The sequence below is a fragment of the Pleurodeles waltl genome, chromosome 6 (genome assembly GCF_031143425.1).
Source record: "Pleurodeles waltl isolate 20211129_DDA chromosome 6, aPleWal1.hap1.20221129, whole genome shotgun sequence".
Lineage (NCBI taxonomy): Eukaryota > Metazoa > Chordata > Amphibia > Caudata > Salamandridae > Pleurodeles > Pleurodeles waltl.
In genome coordinates, this window is record NC_090445.1 from 1327209625 (window position 1) to 1327228698 (window position 19074).

Consider the following 19074-nt stretch of genomic DNA (forward strand, 5'->3'; position numbering starts at 1 on the left):
TTGGCCTAATTCCTGGCTAGCTCACAGTACCTCACCTGAACCGCTGACATTACTGAAGTAGAAGGTGATTATGGCAACCTGAACCTGACACTGATCCCCAAGTGAAGTGTGGAAACAGATCTAACCTTTTCCTTGTCTTACTCATGCAGACCCAGGCGAAACACAAGAGAGGTACAAGATCAGATTTCAATACATTTATTGAAACAGTCATAGTCTTGCATAGAGAGCATGAACTGCGATATTTAGGCAAATTAAACAAAGAAATCTTACTAGCATTATGAACATGGTGAAAAGAACAAACAGTGCAACCATGGCAAATGATTTCTAGATATTCCTACCTATCACTAACCTTACACTGAGAGGATAGTGGATGGACACTTTGCCTGATCTAAGAGGATAGCCTTGGCCCCATACCTGGAGAAATGAACCAGGAAATTCGCCTGTAGTGTAGATGACACTACTTCTCTGCAAAGTGGAAGATCAGAGGCAGCTGACCTGCATGTTGAACAAAGCATTCGTCCCAAGAAGGTCACGGCTGAAGTGCTCCGCTCACCCCCCCAACCCAACCAAACTGTGTTAGAGGCACAGCTCTGATGCAGATATGTCTAGATGTTAGAAGATGTCTCAGAACGGGCAACGCAAGCACTAGGATACCTTGTACTGTGTACCTAGCCTTGAACAGATTTTACACATTACATGTTGAGAAAGGCTAACCTAAAGCAAGCAGCATGTACAATGTATTTTTAGAATATTATTGTGCAAGTGTAAAGGTGTAAACTGTCACTGCTAAAAGTGAAGTCAGCTAAAACGTGTAAATATAAAACTGAGCTAACAATGGAGAACCAGTGTGGGCCCATGAATGCCTCACATAACCCTCCCCTTGGCTGTGAAAAGACAGACTTCCAAACAAGACTGCGCTAAATGGGATAAAATGTTCACTTCAACAAACAAAGCAAACAAGCCATTAAAATATGCCAATTAAAAACATAAAACCAATTACAGCAGTTTGTTAAAAACAAAAGCCAAATTAAAACAAATCAAAGGAGGCATCCAAAATGTCATACTTGTCATAATGTCAGTGTCAATGAAATCCAGACCCGATCCTGCTTCAGCAGATGACAGACCACAATGGCCTCAGTGAGCAAATCAAAGAAAAAACATGGTCTGTGCCCTCAACTGATGCCAAAGTTGTTGCATCCTATGCAGTGCCCGCATTAGGAGAGCCAGTATTAAGAAATCCTGCCGCCTCAGCATCCATTTCCATAGAATAGAATGGCTCATAGCAAGCTTCGTGAAGCAATAGCAGTCTCAGGGGACATCGGAAATTAACCCTCATCTGGGACATCTGCAGATCCATGTCCATAGATTGTACCACAACACATTCTTCTGCTCTGCCCAGAGAAACAATAGCCTGACCCTTCTAGAAGCCAAAATTATATAGCATGAACTAAGATATTTTGGAAACGCGTCCCTTAACCTCTTGGGTGCCTTGGATGTAACGTTTATGTCCTTGCCGCTCGAGTGCTGAGGACGTAACCATTACGTCCTGCACCCGACCCATGGGGGAAGCTTTAGTGCTTCCCCCGTGGGCCTCCCATCCCCTTCCCCTGGGCAGGGATGGAAGTAGAATCGGTTCCCCTTCCACCCAAACCCCGCCAGTGAAGTCTGATGATGTCAGCGCGCGATGGTGCGCTGCCCTCATCAGAGGTCGCCCGTATCACGTTGGAAGCTTTTGTTTCTCTTCCGATTGGGGTAGGGGAGATCCGAGAGGCATCAAAGGAAATGAAAGGCTTTTCCTTTCCTTTGATTTCTTTCTGAGCATTTCTGCTTCACAATCACATAGAGATAGTGCTGCAGAAATGGCCACTAGACACCAGGGAGTTTTTTTTTGTTTTTGTTTTGGTAATTGTCACGGGGGGGAGTGGCCCTTTGTTCAAGGATCGTTCCCCAAGGGAGTTTTTTTAATTTTTTTAGAAGACCATTTCTGCCCCCCTTGGGGGCAGATAGGCCTATATTAAGTAGGGTCATCTGCCCCTTTAGATGCCTATTTTTTTTACTAGAGAGGAGCTGCCCTTTAGGGAAGGGCCGCTCCTCTGGGGGCCAAATTTATTAAAGAACAAATACAAAAAAAAGTGGGGTGGTTGCTACCGACCAGTAGGGTCATAGTTATGCCCCCACCCCAACTGAAAGGGGTAACAGTCTTTCAGACCTCCCCCACCTGAACACTAAAAGATCTTATCTAAACGGCAAGCAATAGGACATTTGATTATTTTGGGTTTTGATTTTACATTTGGGCCATGAGAGCTTGGCTAACTCTCAAAATCATCTCACTTAGAATGTTGAGGACTGCACTTTTTGGACTTTGGGATGCTGCCATCTTGAAAAATCTACAAGACCTAGACACATTTGAAAACTAAACATCTGGGTGAGTCCAGGCTGGTGTGCTTCACATGCACCCCACACCATTTTCTTACCCACAATGCCCTGAAAACCTTCAACTTTGCTTGAAATCACACATTTTCCCCACAGTTTTGTGATGGAACCTTCTGGAATCTGCAGGAACCCACAAAATTCCTTCCATCCAGCATTGTTGCATCTAAACCGATAAAAATTCTGCCCCACTTGTCAGCCTAAAAACTTATTTTTTTTTCCCCACTCTGCCCCTTTGGACCCGCTTTGGTTCCCACTCAATTTCAACATGTTTTTGGCTCTTCCCTGTCACAGGCACTTGGCCCACCTACACAAGTGAGGTATAATTTTTATCGGGAGGCTGAGGGGAACATTGGGTGGTATGAAATTTGTACCAGTGCAGTGAACCCACACAAAAATGTGGGGAAAATGTGATTTTTTTTTTTGTGCTAAATCTGAGGTTTGCTGAGGATTCTGGATAAGAAAGCACTGGGGATCCACGCAAGTCACATCTTCCTGCACTCCCTCAGGTGTCTAGTTTTCAGAAATGTCAAGGTTTGGTAGGGTTCCCTAGATGGCTGCTGAAACCAGGACCAAAAACGCAGCTCCCTCCACCCACACCCCAAAAGCAGGTAGTTTTGTAATTGATAATTTTGATGTGTCCACATAGTGTTTTGGGGGCATTTCTTGTCACGGGCACTAGGCCTACCCACATAAGTGAGGTACCATTTTTATTGGGAGATGTGGAGGAATACTGGGTAGAAGAAAGTTTGTGGCTCCCATCAGATTCCAGAACTTTGCAGCACCGAAATGTGAGGAAAAGTATTTTTTGCCAAATTTTGAGGTTTGCAAAGGATTCTGGTAAACAGAAACTGGTGACAGCACCACAAGTTACATCCTGGGTTCCCCTAGGTGTCTAGTTTTCATAAATGAACAGGCTTGCTAGGTTTTCCTAGGTGCTGGATGAGCTAGAGGCCAAAATCCACCTCTAGACACTTTGCAAAAAACATGTCAGTTTTCATAAGAAAAATTTATGTGTCCATGTTATATTTTGGGGCATTTACTGTCGCAAGCACTAGGCCTACCCACACAAGTGAGGTACCATCTTGATCGCGAGACTTGGGGGAATGCTGGGTGGAAGGAAATTTGTGGCTTCTCTCAGATTACAGAACTTTCTATCTCCGGAATGTGAGGAAAAAGTGTTTTGTTTGCCACATTTTGAGGTTTGCAAAGGATTCTGGGTAACAAAACCTGGTGAGAGTGCCACAAGTTACCCCATCCTTAGTTCCCCTAGGTGTCTAGTTTTTAAAAATGCTCAGGTTTGGTAGCTTTTCCTAGGTGCCGGCTGAACTAGAAACCAAAATCCACAGCTAGGCATTTTCCCCAAAACACGTCAGTTTTCTGTGTAAAAATTTGATGTGTCCATGTTGCGTCTTGGGGCGTTTCCTGTCGTGGGGACTAGGCCTACAAACACAAGTGAGGTACCATTTTTATCAGGAGACTTGGGGGAATGCTGGGTGGAAGGAAATTTGTGGCTCCTCTTAGATTCCAGAAGTTTCTATCACTGAAATGTGAGGAAAAAGTGTTTTTTGTCACATTTTGAGGTTTGCAAAGGATTCTGGGTTACAAAACCTGGTGAGAGCCGCACAAGTCTCCCCTTCTGGATTGCCTAGGTGTCTAATTTTTACAAATGCACAGGTTTGCTAGGTTCTCCCTAGGTTCCGGCTGACCTAGAAGCCAAAATACACAGCTATGCACTTTCCAAAAAACATGTCAGATTTCAGTGTAAAAATGTGATATTCCCATGTTGCATTTCCAGTCACGGGCACTAGGCCTACCCACACAAATGAGGTACCATTTTTATTGGGAGACTTGGGAGAACACGGAATAGAAGAACTAGTGTTATTGCCCCTTGTCTTTCTCTACATGTTTTTCCTTCCAAATGTAAGACAGTGTGTAAAAAATAGAAGTCTATTTGAGAAATGCACTGTAATTCACATGCTAGTATGGGGCACCTGGAATTCAGAGATGTGCAAACAACCGTTGCTTCTCAATACCTTATCTTGTGCCCATTTTGGAAATGCAAAGGTTTCCTTGATAACTATGGTTCACTCTTTATAGGTCACCAAATGAAGTGCTGTATACCTGTTATACAACTAAAACCCATTGCAAGGTGCAGCTCATTTATTGGCTTTGGCTACCTAGGGTTCTTGATGAACCAACAAGCCCAATATATCCCCGCAACCAGAAGAGTCCAGCAGACGTAACGGTATACTGCTTTAAAAAATCCACCATAGCTGAAAAAAGTTATAGAAGAAAAAGTGGACAGAAATGGTTCTTTTTTTCACGTCATTATGAATATTTTTTTATTTTAGCTGTTGCTTTTTGTAAGCAACCTTGAAGGATCTGCACAAATGACCCATTGTTAAATTCAGAATTTTGTCTACTTTTCAGAAATGTTTAGCTGTCCGGGATCCAGCATTGGTTTCACACCCATTTCTGTCACTAACTGGAAGGAGGCTGAAAGCATAAAAAATAGTAAAAATGGGATATGTCTCAGTGAAATGCCAAAATTGTTTTGAAAAATTTGTTTTTCTTATTCAAGTCTGCCTATTCCTGAAAGTTGGGAGGATGGTGATTTTAGCACGGCAAACCCTTTGTTGATGCCATTTTCAGGGGGGAAAAACACATGCTTTCTTCTGCATCACTTTTTCCCCATTTGTTTGTGAAAAACGAAATTTTAGATGTATTTTGGCTAATTTCTTGGTCTCCTATAGGGGAACCCACAAACTCTGGGCACCTCTAGAATCCCTAGGATGTTGAAAAAAAAGGATGCAATTTTGGCATGGGTAGCTTCTGTGAACAAAAAGTTACGAGGGCCTAAGCGCAAACTACCCCAAATAGCCAAAAAAAGGCTTGGCACCTGAGGGGAAAAGGCCTGGCAGCGAAGGGGTTAAGTAGATCATCTGCTTTTTGTGGACCAGCGAGTTTAGTTCTCCTTGCAGTTCTTCTGTGCTCCACTCTACTCGCTCTTTGTGCCTCTAACCTCCTGCAAGATCCATGAGACCCCATCATCCTGCAGCACCTGCATACTCCTGCTTGCCCTTTGTGGGCTCCATGACCACTTACAATCCCACTGTGAGCCATCTGCACTGCAGTTCCCCTGTGCCCCCTTACCACCAGCCCATCGGTGTGACGCCCTACCCACCCCAGCAGCCCCTCAGTGTGCCTTTCGTTCCATCAAGGTACCACCCATTCCTCTTGAGCCCCTCTGCGCGCCTTTGTTCCTCCATGCGTCCTCCTTATGCCAGGCTGCCCTACTCTTCAGCTCTGCTGAGAGTCCCACACCTCTACAGCCCCTCTGTTCGCTCCTGCCTCTGCTCTATGTGCTCTTCAGCCCGTTGCATATGCTCTGTGTGTCCCTGTCCACCTTGCAGCCAAATAGTGTACATACTACTGTCCAGGGGGTGATTAATCTGTTCAGCTTTGCAAGGTTTGGGGCCAGATTGGAGTTATTCACTTTGCCACGTCTTTGTCCAAGAGTAGGCGTAGTATAGTCCAACACCTTTCGTCTTGTTCAAGGGAACGTGGTCTGTAAATGGTCTGTTCACCCCATTGTCTTAGTAAATTGGAAACAGGACGTAGGAGCGAATCACCCACTCACCCATTTTAAGGTCTTTCCTACAGATGTCCTTTAACTGTCTGTTGCAAAGACCTATTGTGTACAATACCAATACTTAGAGTGGGCTTTGTGTCAGCCCATTACTTATTGTTTGTTGGCTTACTTGTCAGTCCTATTTGCCTTTTTATTTTTTGTCTCTCACGGCTTATCAGCCCTCTTATAAATCATGTAGTGTAGGCTGTCTCGCTGTTTCTCTGTAGACCGATATGGTCCATATGGAAATTACAGTAAGCTGTATGCTATGTATTCTTTCTAAACTCTTTGTTTGTGAAATGTAAAAATAACTTTTGGATCGTATGACTTTGTGTTTCCTTTATTGAAAGTTGGCTTTTCGAATGCAAACTCTCATTATTTTAAAGAGAAAACTTCCTCCCAAGCCCATGCGTTTCCTCAGGTTGTTATTTTTGGCTTTATGGAATTGTTGGCAGTATGGCAAAGCTTGGCTTAAAAGGCAGGTTTTCTGTCTTTATATATGTGTCTATTCTTGCTATTTCTGTCAAGGCAGATATGTTGCATATGATCGAAAGTCCAGTTCATTTGTGCCATAGTCATAATAATCTCTTGGGTAGTGTCTGACTGATCCTCATAATGATCATGCATGCAAGGCCATTGTATATTGTCTAGTTGAAACCGCTCTGCAGTTTTCTCATGGTATTCATTCTCATTTGAGGACACAAGAATGAGCGAGTTCCGTATCCACCATGATGTAAATGAGCTTATCAGCTTGCTGCGTGTTCATGGAGGGGATGGAGCGGAGGTTTACATCGATCTTCTACAAAAGAACCGCACTCCCTACATCACAACATCTGTCTCCACACATACTGCTAAGGTGAGCTTCATTTGTTACTTTCTGTGCTTCACTTTGAAAATTCCTCTGAACTGTGTTTTTCTGATCTCATGCAGCATGTTCTCTGTCTTTATGTGCTGCACATTCAGTTAGTTCTTCTGTTTGAATGTACTACTGACATCTTTCCTCCTGTGCTGTTACTCATTCTTGTGTAATGCTGTGCTCCTTTCAGGCCTCAAAAAATCATAAAAATGTTACCAGACTGAACTACTTTACTAAACCTAACTGTAATGCACTTAACCTGTAAACTGGTCTCAAATTGTGTGATCCTAGGCAAATATTTTATTTCACAGAGCCGCTTTTCTTCTTCATTACCTCACATGAGAGCACCTTCAGTTATGTAAGTTCAGCATTTCTGGAGGACAAACACTCTTTTGTCTGATTTAATAGACTAAACTCTAGCTCCATGTATATTAAGAATGTAGCCCACATTAAGTGAACACGTGACTCCCGACCAATAGCCTTGTCATTAGGGCGGGTGCAGGAATGTTTCTCAGTTCATGTTTAAAAACTCAGTTGTAATAAATATGGGTTGTGGACTTTTGTTTTTCTTCTCAGCTGTAATCCTATCCTGGCAATTCTTATCATAACTTTTTTTGAGCCATGATCTTCTATTTTTCCCTGAGTTTTGCTCATCTCTACTCTTCTCCTTGGTTCCACATTTGTCTTCTTCCAGCACACACACCCTTGTTTTGTCTGTACTCTTTTATCTTAGGTTTTGTGCTTCAGTTGTAGGGGATTGCATACTCCCTATCTTCTTATCAAGGGGTAAACCTCTCTTCCGCATTGAAACTATTTCTAGCCCTTATCTGCACTGTTCTTCTGAGGTCTTTCCTCCTTGTGCTGGTTTTCACTCTTCACTTACCAAGTCGGGCTTTCGTTTCTTGTCCATAAGTATACCCATGTCACTTCCTCTCTGCCAAATGTGCTTTTTGATTGTCCTCTTATAAGCACTGATCTTCCTTGGTACTCCCTAGGGCTATTAGTCTCTTCCATCGTTTCCGAGGCCAGTCCGGTCTGTTATCTTCTTCAGTATCTCTCTCATCTTTTGTTTTCTCCCAGGCCGCTCCCTTAATTGCATTTCTAAAGGCTTTCCCCAGATCCTTGCGGCGCCAGGGTCAAGCAGGGCATGTCAAAGAAAAACGTATAGGTGTTCCCCCACCAACATGGAACTCTGCATGCAACATAAGATTGTCTCCCCCAAGCCTCTTTACCTCTTTGAGAAAACATGAATGAACGTTTTCATAATACTTCCTAATATATTTTCAACAATAGCAAAAATGAAAATATTTGTATTTTTGGAATTATATAGTGCAGCAATCACCCAAAGGTATCAAGGCGACTCAGAAGCCTCTAGGAAAACATATTTATTAAGACAAACAGAGAGTGATACTGCCGGTAACGTATTGGGAAAAGCCACCTCTTAAGATGTTTTCTGAAAATTGGCTGAGAAGACTACAAAAGTAGATTATTAGGTAGGGGTATTTATGAAGCTTAGAAATGAGAACTCTGTTCCTTTCAGAGTGGAACAAATGAGTCTAGGTACTGGGGTCAAAAATGCTTGTTCTGATCTAAGGTGTCTTTTGGTTTATACAGCACGTGCTTCTTTGACAAGAGGGTTCTGATTACTGCTATAAAACGCTTTATGAACCAAGGAGAGTGCTTTGAAGCGAATTCTCTGCTTAAATGGCAACCAGTGCAGCCTGGCTAATACAGATGAGATAGAATCAAATGTGTTCAAGCTGAATGTTAGCTTTTCAACTGTGTTTTGTACAACTCCAGTTTGCTCAACATTTTGGCTGGAAGGCCAAGATAAATGTCATTCCAATATTCGGGTCTTGCCGATATAAGAGCATTCACATATACAGCTTCTTACCTCCATGTTTACTTGCTCGGTCATTGTGACTTATGTATCAAACTGAGACACCCTAGGTCTGTCACCTTTGAAAACAGGGTAGTTTTTTTTTTTCAAAATGAGTCCATCCAAAAATAAAGATTCCATACAGGGTACTCTTTACAAGATCTCTGTTTTGCCTCCATTAAGCCTAAGTTGAACCTAGGACATTCATGACTTAACACTTTGGGGGCAGCCATTGAGGTTGTCCACTCTTCTTTTCAGATCCTGTAAAATGTTAAAAACAAATTGCATGTCGTCCATATAAGTTAGGACTGATAACCCATATAAAGAGATCAGTACAACAAAAGGGGTTATGTATAATATGAAAAACAGAATAAACCCCAGTAGAAATCCACGTCAGCATTCTTGGCCTGACAGGCAAAATTAAAAATTAATTTGTATTGTCCTGTTTGCTCAGAAATTCTGGAACCATGTTAAGGCAGTTTCCTTGACACACTTCTCTTCCAACCACTTTATAAGGAACCGTAACTTATGCTGTCCATATATCCTGTAGGATCATGAAACATGGGATATAGTGAGAGCTCATTCAAGGCCACTGTTACTAATCGTTCAGTACTGCGACCAGTACAAGGCCCCGCTTGTGAGAGGTGGAGACAGTTTTTTAAGCTTTGCCAAGATGTGAAACCTAAAAGATTCACAAATATTTGTCACCCTCTTATTTAATAACCATTACCTACCAAGGTGATGTGTGTTTCCTATCTCAAGCTCCAATAATTCAAGATGAAGCAGTGTCAGAGGTCGGTAATTTATCTTTAGCAAAATAAATAAGCCACAAGAGCATAACCACTTACGTGAAACCATGCTGAGTCCCAAGTGTTCTTATCATGTAATTCTTAAAACGTATTCTATAACTTTACTGTGCCACATGATATCTAAGCAATGTATAATGTATGTGCTAATCATGGAGAGTCTTTTGTCTGGTTTTGTGTCGTCTCCAGGTTAAAATAGCAGAGTTTTCCCAGACCCCAGAAGATTTTCTGAAGAAATATGAGGAACTAAAATCAAAGAATACCCGCAACCTTGACCCTCTGGTCTATCTGCTGGCCAAGCTCACTGATGATAAAGAGGTAGTGCTGGGACTTCAATTGGTGGGATTGTTCGTTGGACCTGAACAACAAAGTGAGCGCTGATTGAGTTTAGCACTATTGTGAATAGATTTAAATTGAATTCCATTGAGACAAATATAAGCTGGATAAAAGGAAACAGAATCTGATAAGGTTTTCTGTCTTAAAGCACTATAGTCAAGAGGAAGTATCAAACATCTCGGCACCCACCGTACCTTTTTCTGTAACACCCTCTGCTTTCTTCAGCTAAGATCTCCAACTGAGTGTTGGGGTATGACTAAACAGACAAAGTGATTTGCATTTTTGAATAGGTGTTCCTCCTGCAACTCCATAGCTTCTACCCCAACACTGTTTTGTTAATCTCCTTCTGTGTCCAGCCACGTACAAGATTTTAGAACTAGAAAGCAACAGGATCTGTAATGCTGCAGTGGACTGTGAAGTGAGAACCTAAAAATGTTATTTCTCTGTCATAATTGCCCCTGTGGTGCCTCAGTATCCTTAATGAATCAATGTAAAGTACCTGCATTGATTAGGCCAGTTATTGAATGTATTTTAGTTGAGTGGTGATCTGCAAATATCTATTCCCTTCCTATCATACAATGTAGTTTGAACTCACTAATTTTGCTGCTAGAACCTCTGAGTTTCCTACCTATTATTTAGCAGAAACCAAATTCTAATACTTTCTAGGAATATAGTAGAAATCGATGAAGGTAAAGTAAATGTCCTTATTTCTCAGAATTCTGCCTTAATATGTCTTCAAGAAAGCTGGTCAGTAAATGCACTAACAGTTGACTCTTATCATGTGTTTAATTGCCCAGCAATGGCAACAAGAAGAGGCCTTGCTAAAGGGGGACTAGCTATGTGTTTTTGACAAAGTTTCACTGGAAATTCCAAGCAATACCTGTAGAAATTAAATACCTCAGAGGTTTAAAGATTTTATTGCCATTTATGCTTCCTCCTTGTGGAAATTCCTTTCTAATATTTAATATTTATGTGCCTCCAGGACGGTGCGGTGATGGCGTTACAAAGGAAATTGTCAGGAGGATAAAGGAAATAAGAGATAATGAAAAAATCCATGCAGTCCATAATTACTGGTGATTTTATTGCCGAAATTTCCAACACTGTGTTGGAGCTCAAACAGCATACTAAGCTAGAAAAAGTTGGGGAATACCAGAGGCTATATTTCCAAGTCAAAGTATGAGTGACAGAAGGGTGTCCTCCTTCTGGGAGAGTTAAGTCTCCTAGGTATGACTGATTTAAATGGTTAGAAAGAATGACATTCCGGCAAATTTGCTAGACGTGGATTTCTTTGGTTCACTATTATTGATTATACTCTAACATCCTATGTAATATTTCACTTAGTAGCACGTTTACCGGTGATAGAATGGCCACACACTGATCATATAATCATTCGTTCTATGCTAAGATCATCCCCTGAAAGCGCAAAGGACTGGTCACTGTGCCCCTGTTCTGGCACAGCAGAGTGTCATCCAGAAAAGAGGTAAATTACATTGGAATCCCAGTAGAGTGGCTATGTTTAATAAAAGGTTTACAGCCTTCCTTAGTAATCTGGAGGAACAGCAGATAAACAGCCCAGTTTCATGTTATGAGGGCCTGATGGTTGAAATAATTAACAGCTTCAAAAAAGCAGGGAAAAATAAGCGAATAATTGAAAGACCATCTAACAATATTCCTGAATGGCAGCCCTGTAAAGCAATACATAATTTAATTTAGAAACAACATAAATGTTCCAGCATAGAGAGCTAATAGAGTTAATAAAGTCCTTGAATGAGAAAAGGAAACAGCACAGAAGAGCAGTAAAGAATAAGCAATAAGATCTGCTGTGGATCTCCCTGCAGCAAGCTTTTTCACAGAATAATACACATGCTTTCTGAAGCATTATTGCACAAAATTCCGACATAAAAAGGGTTTTGACACCTGATGTCATTTAATTTATAACCTGCTATGATTATATGACAGTTAATTTATACAAATCAAATAAGATCACAAGTGTCTTACAGTTTTTCTGAAAAGCTCAGAAGTTATTCAGTCACCCACTTATAATCAAACAGTTGGGTACATTATGAAAGCAAGAGCATTGGCAATGGGCCCAGATGGAGTTCCTATCTTGGTGTTAAAAGGTATTCCAAATTTGTGGGCCAGTTGTCTTGTTCCCGTATTTAAACTCTGCTATTCTACTAGCTATTTGCAGAATCCTGAAGGGGTACTACCATCGTCCCTATACATAAGAAAGGAAGTAAATTGTTGCCAGGAAATTATCAGCTGAGTTTGGTTGCTGAGCGTAGTGAGGAAGGTTTTTGCAATTAGCATCTTAGAAAACGGGCAGAAAAGGTAGCAGGAAGCAAACACAATTCCCCTTGAACAGCCTAGTTTTATAGCAAACTGGTTGGTCGTTGACAATATAGCTGTTTTACAATTTTTATTAGATATTACGGAATAAATCATATTTATATGCAGCTTTTATTGACTTTTCTACTACATTTGATTCTCTGGACAGCCCAACTTTATGGCAAACATTATTTGCCCTAGGGATACCGAGTGGATCTGTTTGACGTTCCTGTGTTCCTCTTCCTGGTGTAAAATGCTGTTGCGGGGAGCGCAAGGTCTTTCTAATTCTATCCCCCCACTAATGGTTTGAAGCAGGATTGCGTATTCACACTTTCTTTCTACCTCTCAGATTTCCCTGCCTATTTGCGCAAAGAGAAAAATCATCATCCAAAAATAGGTTTTAAAAGCTTGTTCACTCTTTTGTACGTGTATGATATCATTTTAATTGATCATACTCTCATTTGTCTAAAGGCAAGTCAGGACGGTTTTTATTACTTTGCACAAAATCACTTTTTAAAAGTGAATACAGTAAAAACTAACATTTAAGTTTTTAGGGGAAAGGGAAACGCCCAAAATACGATTAGTGTCTAGGAAATTAATATTTAGAGAAAGTAAACAGATATACCTATCACCTTTTGTAAAATTCTAAAGGATGAGGTGCATGCAAAAAATGTATGTAACAAAGCATTTGCTCATGCAAATTCTTTGCAGATCTTTTACTGTTCTATGGAAAGAAGACACTTTGATCACCTAATACGAATTTGTAAAACAAACCTTCCCCTGCATTATCCTACGAGTTAAAGCACACTCCAGTTGGATCATGGGCATTTCTAACAAAAAAGTGCGAAGGGAAAATTCGGACAAAATGTTGCTAACAAAGTTCATCCATTCCGGTCCAATGATTAAGGTTAGAACTTGGAATAGTTGGGTGCATTTGTGCAGTCTTTAGCCAATACTTTACGATGGGGCTATAACATACTCCATGCCCCAAGTATTTGAGATCTCTGCTTAGAACAGAGATTTAGTATAATATTGCAACACACATAATTTAGGGAGGACATTTTTCTAGAGCTTTAGAATATTTTGAGTGCAATTTGCTTCTTTTGAAGGGATGGTCGCCTGGGCACCTCCAACTCTTTTTAAGATCTCATTCTTTGAGTCTTAGCTTTAAGTTCGATAAGGAGTGCTATGATTCTCTGAAATCATATAACACTATATGTGATAATATTTCATTAGGTTTAGTCCGGCAATATTTATCCTTTCAAATTCCAAATAGCTTTAGATGTCTTAATATGACTATATGTTAGAGAAGAGCAATTTTAAGTAATTTACTGGCAAACTTGTCCAAGAACTCCCAAAAATTCAAAGCCTGCGATCTATGCTATACAGGCACTCAAGAAATGTTTTATATTTTACACCCATGGTCGGCATGAAATCAAGCTAGAGCCAGATATTTACTACAGTTTATAAAGAGTTATAATTTGGACACACACGAGGATAGAATGGAATTGTTAAAGAACCTGCCAAATGAATTTACTTGTTTCAAAGTGTATACACTTTTACAAATGTTTTTAAGCAATTTGTTGATGAAGGTGTTTTATGATGTTGTCTGATGGTGGTTATATGTGGTGGGATTTGTTAATTATGTATTTATTTTGTTGTTTAAGATGTTGATCTTAGACCTCAGTGGAGGTCAATAACAATGAAATAAATAAAAATAAAGACTTGCGTGGACAGTGTCAGTTAAGTTGTGATTTCTGTCCACCTGCCTCCAATGATGTTGATATTTGCTTTTCAGACTCTTAGGTATTTGCAGCAGAATGCCCGGGAACGCAAGGAACACACCACAAGCATCGTCCCCACAGGGACCTCTACCTTGAAAATCCCTCCCAGCACCACACTGATGTCTGAGAAGGAGCTAGAGGATATCAGGAAACAGCTGGGCAGCTTGATCAATTCTGGTGCAAATGTACACCAGGTACTTGCTTCCTTGCTGTTCTAGGTTTCACTAGCCAGCTTTTATTGCAGTAAGGCACTGAGGCTACATTGTTTTCTGAGCAGATCTCCATGCAGAGGAAAAAGTGATCATGTTGCTTGTGGAGTGCACAGGTAACATGTTGGAATGGTCAATATCTCTTCTTCCTCTTTTATGAGCCGTTAGTTTTATGGAGTGACAGATGTTTCAGTGGAGAGGTACTGTTTAAAATGTGGGTTATGCACATGATAAATCCTGGGCTTATCACAAGGAGCAGCTGGGGCATTTACAGGTAATTTCTACTGTAACAGGGGCATGTGAGACAGGTGATTAATACTGATGCATGTGTTGAGTGAATACTTCTCAGGTGGAATTAAATACAACATAATGCAATGGGATAAGACATCTGGAACATACAACTGGAGCTGTTCCTTTCCTGATCTCGTACTACACAACTGTATATACATTTTTATTGTTACATATGTTCAATCTGACCAACAGGTAAAATGTTATTTGTCCAGAATTACATAACTGTTGTCATTTGTAGCTTTGGACAGCTGCACTCTCTGGGTTCCTCTGCTATTATCCTTCAGTTGTGGTGGACTGTATTTTCATGGCAGCTGAACATCTGGCTAATGTTCTTTTATTATCATTAATGTTATTGGTTGTGGCAGCCAGTTCAGTGAATGAGTAGTTTCGGGGTTACCCCAAGGCCAGTTCCATATAACTGTAGCAGAATGTTGCCTAGATCCAGCAGTCTGTCGTATGACTTGATGGCTCTGAACTTCATAATAGAGAATGGCTGAGTCAGTGGTAGTCAGCTGATGTGCATTGAACAGTTTATGGGGACAGAGGCCTGCCAGTTATGGAGCCAGGTCAGTGATCAGACTGAATGGGATACTAAGAGGTGCAAGGATGATCCAGAAAGAAATAGGTATTTTTTTTTCATAACATAAACGTGTGGGTAGTTCTTGACCACGTAAAAGAGACTCGGAAATGCCACCATCCTAAAGTGTTCTACTTGATAATGATATTGACATAATGATAGTAATGGAGAGGGTATCTCATGTCTGAAAGTCTTCCTGCAAGTAGGCCAGAAGGGAGGAGGGTCATGTTACGCTCCAAATAGGTCTTTGGGCAGTGGACATATGCATCTTTAAGTATTTGAAACTTTGGGTCAATATTCCTAGGTGTGGCATGCAGCCCTCTAGAGAGTTCCTTACCCACACCTGGACTATGGCAAATTTGGGTGACCATACCTTTTCAACATAATTTTGTATGTGCTGCCTACCAAAGAATCTGAATTTGTGTGCCAGCAGTACAGCCAACTCTGATGTCATCCAGTATAGAGGTTCTCTTGGTAATGTCCTTTATGTTTTAAATAGTGCACTCTGCACACTGTTAGGAATACACCAGAGCATGTGTCTGTGCCTCAAAAGGCTTCTTATGTCCCTGTACTGCTGGATGTGCAGTGTTAAAGGAACTCTGCTGAAATGCCGGCCTTCTAGCATACACATTTCTGCTTTCAGAAACGCATGTGTAAATTCCTGCATGATTATATATCGCATTAAAGTGCATTTTGAAATAGTTACTTTTTCCCTTGTCTCTCTAAGTAGGACATATTTTCCTCATAGAGAACTGGTTCCTCTACTCAGTGATCAGTTTTTTGGTGTTTATATATAAATACTTATTAAGTGATAATAACACATATATGCTAACCATTTTCAGCAATCCATCGATCTTCGAAAGTTGCTCCGAGACAAGCACAGCAAGAAAAACTCTGGTCAGATGATTCCTGTATTCCCCCCTTGGGTGTATGAGAGACCAGCACTGATTGGTGACTTCTTAACTGGCTCAAATATGGGTCCAGAAATCAATGTACCAATAGGTGCGTATTAGTCAGAGGTGGAAATTACATATGTGTGATTGATTCTTTTTATTTCTTAAAGTTATTTCTGTCCTTTCACTTTTTAGTGTGTAACTTTGTAAATTGGGACTCATTTTCTGAGTAATGTTGCTTTCTTGAGCCTTAATGCTATTGAAGTGTTAATAGCCGTAAAACATTAGTTTTACGTAGGTGTGAATGAATTTTAAGTTGACCTGTAAAGATTAAGACGTTAACAAATGTTATGAAGTTTGGCAGCTTTCTCAAAGTTCGTAAACTGTCCATGTGGGTAAGCATTTTTGGAGGAATGGTTTTTGTAAGCATATTTTCCCACAAAACCCTTTTGTGATACCGCTCTTCCGCTAACGGTTGAGTTTTACTGATGTCTTTAACACCAATTTTTTCAATACTAACTTCACAACCTTTGAAGCGTTTGTAAAGTCTGCAAAGATTTGAAGAAAACACTAATATTGTTTGCAGTTTACAAATTTTGTAACTTAGCCCTCGTTTTACATACAAAAAAGGCACATTTGTTGTAGACCCATCTGCAAAGATTTTTTGGGGGGATGATTCTACAGTCCGCAAGGTGATATGTCATTTTACCGCAAATTGCCAGATGATTATTGAGCTAGTTACATTTTCCCATCCATCACTAAATCAGATGTTCTGTGGAAGACCTTTAGCTGCATTTCCCTGACATTGAATGCTTTATATTGCAGGATTCCTCTAACCGATCACATATAACGGTTCCATGTTTTGTTCTAGCAACCGTGAAACAGTCTTATTTCCTGTTGTGTTCTGGTGCTCACAGCCCATAGCCATTCTTTGCCAGGTTCATGGCTGCATTTGATTAAGACTTTGATGGCAGCATTTGATTTTCTGAGAAGCCATGAGATACTTAGGGGCATTTTTAAGAAAGCACACTGTGCAGCGCCACTTTTCTTGTATCTCCCTAACACCACTATGTGTGTGCCATATTTAAAATATAGCATACCGTGGTGGTAGTTAGGAGACTTTTACGCTACACCAGCGCTTTTCAGGATTAGCATAATTTTTTTAACGTTAATCCTGCAGTGCACCCAGAGACCCATTGTAACCAGTAGAAGTATACTTTTAACAGCTGCTCTGAGCAGATGTTAAAAGTGCCGGAAAAAAGTGACGCAAAGAAATCTCTTAAAACTTAAATTTGGACTCATTTTCTGAGTAATGTTGCTTTCTTGAGCCTTAGTGCTATTTAAGTGCTTGTAACTAGCAGTAAAACATTGTTTTTACGTAGGAATACATAGAAATCTCTTAGATTTCTGTGTGCCATTTTTTGTCCCCTTTAACATGAGACCGACCCCTTTGCATACATTATGCATGGCGCAGGCATAATGTAGGGCAAAGGGTTACAAAGTTGTGCAACGCATGTATTGCATTGCTTTATAAATATGACACAGAGTTATTGGCCTTCTAAAACCAAATTAGCGTCAATAATATTATGCTAATCTGGCATTAGAATGGAGCTAGGGGCTCTTAAAAATGCCTGTTAGCGTTTATCTGCAACCCTACGGTGTCTTCCACATCACAGAGGTAATCAAGCCTGGAGTTGTTGCTGGAAGCACCTGTTTTTTTTTCAATCATCTGAAATGCTTAATCATCCTTCCATATTTGTCTAGAGATCCCAGTTAAAGCCTTGCTTCTCCATGAAGTTTTTATTCATAGGATAGCTTTGGTTTTGGATATTCTTGTTTGGGCCTGTATTGGCATTGGGGACGCTTGATAGATTGAGTGCTTCATGTTATTGAAATCTAAAGAGACAGATTTGTCCCCAAATCCAGGAAAGATGTGTTTTACTGAGAATCCACTTGGTCACAACTGGACTGAACATGCAGCTGTACTAGTTTTGCAGTTAAAGTCACAAAATGTGGATTTTTTCCTAGGGCAGGTGGGAAATGATCATCATCCTTAACACACAATTAGTCATCTTTCCTTGGTTGACTTCGTTGGAGCCTGCATGCACAAAAAACGTTAGGTTGAAAGTACTGAGTTCAGTGGTGTATAACCCAGAAAGTGGAACCCACCGTCTATTATTCAATTGTTTTGATTGGCTAAAGACTGATATTTTTGCTCACACCACAACCAGTTTCCAAATTTCTAATAATGTTATGCTAGAATTGTGTAGAAAAAACTATTGACTTGGAGGTGAGCCAGAAGGCTTTCTTATGCTGCTAGGGATGTTGCCCAGTTCTGCTATAATTTTGTTTATTATTGAGACTTAGAATAATTTCTAATTTTACATACTCTGTGTAACTTTGCATCTGAGAGCCTTCATGGCACTGACTATGCACCATTTCTTTTCAATTTCTGTAATAAACCTCTTTAACTTTTCATTGATCTATAACTCAAATATTGAGATAACCCCATTACTTAATGAACTGTTTTACTCCTCTAATTGATGTTTGTTGAGGTGCCTTAATGAGGGGCCACATTGCCTAAGGAAACTGAGGTTTAACACTGTCTCTGATCCAGTAAACTTGGGCTACAGTTTTTGGCGTGAAAACCCTGCTTCCTAAATATAAATTGATTATTAGTTGTAATTGTAGTGTTGCAAATGGTAATACATGCCCTTGGATTGGTAATTTGATGCAAAATTAAGTCCTTTACAAAATTAACTATGTTGGTAATTGGTGGCAGCACACCTCTGGCACATGATGTAGCATGGCAAAAACAACAAGTGATGGACGGAATGCTGAACATTGTCAAACACTCACCCCCAGTCATAGATCTGGGTTTACTCCATTGTTCTTTTGCTCACCATGCCACCCCAGTTTGGACCCAGCCATATGCAAATCAGTCTTGACCCTGTTCCTCATGGGAACAGTCCAGACCGAACTGCCAAGCCAGGTCCTCACTGGACCGGAAACAAGCATCCTGGGACCGGTTTCGGGGTTTCACCCCTCATC

At 40.6% G+C, this 19074-nt stretch overlaps 1 protein-coding gene across 1 annotated transcript in view; it reads left to right on the forward strand.

The window, feature by feature from the left end:
- TUBGCP2 (tubulin gamma complex component 2) overlaps positions 1-19074 on the forward strand; it is a 190575-nt gene that overhangs the window by 1463 nt on the left and 170038 nt on the right. Inside the window, exons 2-5 of the mRNA XM_069240639.1 lie at positions 6762-6920; positions 9795-9923; positions 14068-14247; positions 15973-16132. Coding sequence (XP_069096740.1) covers positions 6771-6920; positions 9795-9923; positions 14068-14247; positions 15973-16132 — 619 coding nt within the window. The 5' untranslated portion in view covers positions 6762-6770. The remainder of the gene's footprint in view (positions 1-6761; positions 6921-9794; positions 9924-14067; positions 14248-15972; positions 16133-19074) is intronic.